Raw genomic sequence first — 3,647 nt, 5'->3', positions numbered from 1 at the left:
TACAGAAGACGGGATGATGGGCAAAAGGTACATGTAAGAGGGCATGATTTGGACAACATATGGGTTATGCCATATAATCTTAAGCTACTAAGGAGGTATGACTGCCACATCAATGCCGAGGTTTGCTTAAGCATAAAGGTTGTAAAGTACCTTTACAAGTACATGTACAAGGGGCATGACAAGTCATCTATTTCTATCAATGATGTCGATGGCAATCATGAGATTAATGAGATCGATGATTACAGGGAAGCTAGATGGGTAGCCCCACATGAGGCATTGTGGAGAATTTTTCGCTTTGATCTTAGTGGGATCTCCCCCCCCCCCAACCCAGTTCTGTAACTGCAACTTCATCTCCTAGGCATGCGTCTTGTGTCCTATAGGGAGAACGCAGACGTACGTCGAGTTTTGACCAACAAGGCGCCTCTGAGACCATGTTAACTGAGTATTTTAAGGCAAACCATAAGTTCCCGTGGGCACGAAGTATACTATATAGGGAATTCCCAGAATATGCAGTTTGGAACCCTACATTGAAGAAATGGAAAAAAGATAAAACAACGCGCACAAGTTAGGAGGATCATCTCAACGCATCCTGCAAAGGGAGAAATATGCTACTTAAGGGTGCTACTAGACCACGTGGCAAGTGCTACTTCATATGAAAATCTAAGGACATTTGATGGTGTTGTCTATACTACCTTCCGAGAAGCTGCAGAGGAAAGAGGTCTTATTGAGTCAGACAATAACATTGATGATTACCTAACAAAGGAATATTCCATATGCCATCATCTCTCTGAAGGCTGTTTGCCATAATATTAGTTTTCTACGAACCTAGCGATGTTCATGGGCTATGGAACAAGCACCTAGAAGTTATGTCCGATGACTTCCGGCAAGACCAAAATTACTCACATATAGTTGAACAGATAATTCTATTGGATATTAGAAATATGCTATATCCATAGGTAAGGACATCGCATTATTCCCTCTTCCTGAGATCGAAGAGGAACATGACACCATGTTTGGAGAGGTAAGGGAAATATTCGAAGAGAGATCTATAGAGGTAGACCAATCATGAACAATGATATGCTTATGACAAAATATTATCATCTATTGACAGCGGTAGTGAAACTGCATTCTTTGTTGATGGTCCTGGATGGACTAGAAAGACATTCCTATACAAAGCTTTACTAGCGAAAGTTCGTAGTGAGAAAGATAGATGTTGCTACCGCGACATTCGGTGTTGCTACCTCCATCATGCCTGGGTGTGACGATATATCTCTGTTGAGACTCAGAAAAGTGTGACAAGATTCTGTTAGGCTACCTAAGGTGTGATGCTATTTTTTTTGGCGTAAGTGTGGTAGCTTAGGTAAAAATATTTGGCAAACTTAGACATTCTTAGGCTATGAACCAAACTTGACCTAAATTTTACAAACACACCACATTTTTATCCTAATAATCACAAAACACCACGCTTTTTTTCCATTTCACAAACCCATCAATGTTTTAGGTTCCTTCCTATAAAACTACCATTTCATCGCACTTCTCGTTTTTGATCTAGTGGCCCCACTTGTCAGCTTCACATAGTAGAAAACGAGAGCTCATTTTCTGGCACCACATCATTCCGGGCCTTCGCCACACGATATCTCTCTCTTTGTTAGCTCTCTCTCGCGCGGCCAAAATAGTGCACGAGGGGCACCGGACAATGAGGTGGTAGTGCAATACCGATGGAAGCTAGGCAAGATCCACAACATTGTGAGCTGGGTCTCCCTAGCTAGGTATGCACACCATGGTTTCCATGGTTTTACGGTACCTAGTCTCAATAGTTTGGTTTTGCATCTAGCCTCAATAGTTTGGTTATTGCATAGCCATAGAGTCTGATGGCTCTAGCCTAGCCTTCGCTGGTATTGTGGCACCGTTGCGGGGTCCGGTGGCTCCCGAATACTTTTAAGGCCGCGAGTGAGAGAGACATAGTTGAGAGAGAGAACGTAATTGTGTGGCACGGGTCCAAGATGACATGATTCTCGTTTTCTGCTATGTAAAGTTGATAAGTAGCACCTATGAGGTAGGAAATGGGAAGTACATGAAATTATAGTTTTGTGAAAAAGAACCTAAAGTAGTTGTGAATATGTGAAATAGGAAAAAATGATGGGTTTATAATTAATAGGATAAATGGTGGGTTTGTAAAATTTACTAAGTGTGAAAGTACTGTAGATTTGGACTTTTCAAGCAAACCCAACAAGGCAACGATCCTCGAAAAGCAACTAAATGAAAATGCACGCTTGCAAAGAGGAAGAGTAAAAAAATGGAGAAACTGTGGAAGTCTAGAGACACTTGCACTTTGACCGTTTGACGACTAGTCTCAGTCACTTACCGCCAGCCGTTGAAAATATTCACTGACATGTGGTCCAAGGTTCTCGAGAGGAAACCATAGAAAACACGGTGCAAGCAACGGCAAGGCAGAGCGACCGGCGGGAGCGGGAGAAGGTTCACGTCACGAGGTAGATGGGCATCGCCGGGGCTGTTGCTGCTGCTGCTCCGGCGCCGGCGCCGAGGTTGGCGTCTCTGAGGCTGACGTAGGGCACCGTCATCGACGCGGCGTCGAGCTCGGCGGCGGCCAGGTGGCCGGACCACATGGCCGGCGCCCAGCACGTGCACGTGGCGGCGTCGTCCCTGCCGCTGCCACCGTCGTCGTCAGCGAGGTACAGTGGCCCGGCGGTGCCTGACGGAGGGACGCAGGGCGAAGCTGAGGTTTCGGCGGGGTTGGTGGACGGGCGCTTGAAAAAGAGGAGCGCGGCGGAGGCGGCGGAGCTCCACCACCGGCGGCGCTGCTGCTTCTGGTGGTGGTGGTGCTTCTTGGAGATGGGCTTCTGGAGCTTGAACCGCGCTGATTCCAGCGGCGGCGGCTGCTGCTGGTGGTGGCGCCTGGTCGATGGCCGCTCCGCCTGACGCTGAGACAGAGAAATCACACAGCACGTTTCAAGAATTATGACACGAAGCTAGCTCTGAGCAATTAATGGAGTGGTTTCGATCTCGCGAGCAGAACCGATTGGTCGCAAGATTTGGATGGACAGAAAGATCGAGACCGACCTGAGAGAAGTACTGTATGAGCTGGGGGTCGAAGCCGTAGTCGCTGAAGTGGTCCGGCGCGGGTTCCTGCTCGCCGATGGCCGCCGGGAACGGGAAGACGGGCGCGGTCACCGCGCCCACGGCTGCCCGCTTCTTCCCCATCGTGATGCCGACGCTTGCAGCTCACAAGACCGCGACTAGTCGACGAGGCAGCCGCGGGTGGAAACAAGAAAATGCGCGAGCTCTGTCTTCGGGACGAGGAAACGAAAAATAAGAAGGTCGTGGAAGCTGCGGTTTCGTCGAATTCCTTGTACGTTTTAATTCATGGATGTGCGGGGAGATGTCGGGAGGTGGGCGAGATCGAGGAGCAAGGGAGTGGTGAGCGGTGATCTGCTGCTGCTGGTGATGGTGATGGGAGGGCAGGCCAGCAAAGTGACCGTTGCGGCAGCATCAACTGCTCCCACGCGCGTGACTCGTGAGTTTTCATGGCGGACGTCCCCGCCCTCTCTTTCTTCCACCCACCTTTTCAGCTTTCACACCACTTTCTTGCACCATTACCCCACCCTTTGTCCGGAGCAGTAAAAAGC

General features: G+C 48.8%; 1 protein-coding gene across 1 annotated transcript; it reads right to left on the bottom strand.

Moving 5' to 3' along the window:
* Positions 1-2,208: 2,208 nt before the first annotated feature.
* LOC133885337 (uncharacterized) lies at positions 2,209-3,647 on the bottom strand. The gene is made up of 2 exons (XM_062325035.1): positions 3,082-3,647; positions 2,209-2,942 (listed from the first exon to the last, which is right to left on the bottom strand). The coding sequence occupies exons 1-2, from the start codon at positions 3,220-3,222 to the stop codon at positions 2,481-2,483; spliced, it is 603 nt and encodes a 200-aa protein (XP_062181019.1). The 5' UTR covers positions 3,223-3,647; the 3' UTR covers positions 2,209-2,480.

The sequence above is a fragment of the Phragmites australis genome, chromosome 11 (genome assembly GCF_958298935.1).
Source record: "Phragmites australis chromosome 11, lpPhrAust1.1, whole genome shotgun sequence".
Taxonomy (NCBI): Eukaryota; Viridiplantae; Streptophyta; class Magnoliopsida; order Poales; family Poaceae; genus Phragmites; species Phragmites australis.
The sequence above is the reverse complement of the archived record's forward strand: the minus strand, read 5'-3'. Positions and strand labels throughout refer to the sequence as shown.

What these genes read in the sequence shown, in the direction of transcription:
- LOC133885337 (XM_062325035.1), bottom strand. Translation starts at nt 3,222, where the DNA reads ATGGGGAAGAAGCGGGCAGCCGTGGGCGCGGTGACCGCGCCCGTCTTC. An exon ending in TCATACAGTACTTCTCTCAG is followed by an intron (nt 2,943 to 3,081) that starts GTCGGTCTCGAT and finishes TCTCTGTCTCAG; the next exon opens with CGTCAGGCGGAGCGGCCATC.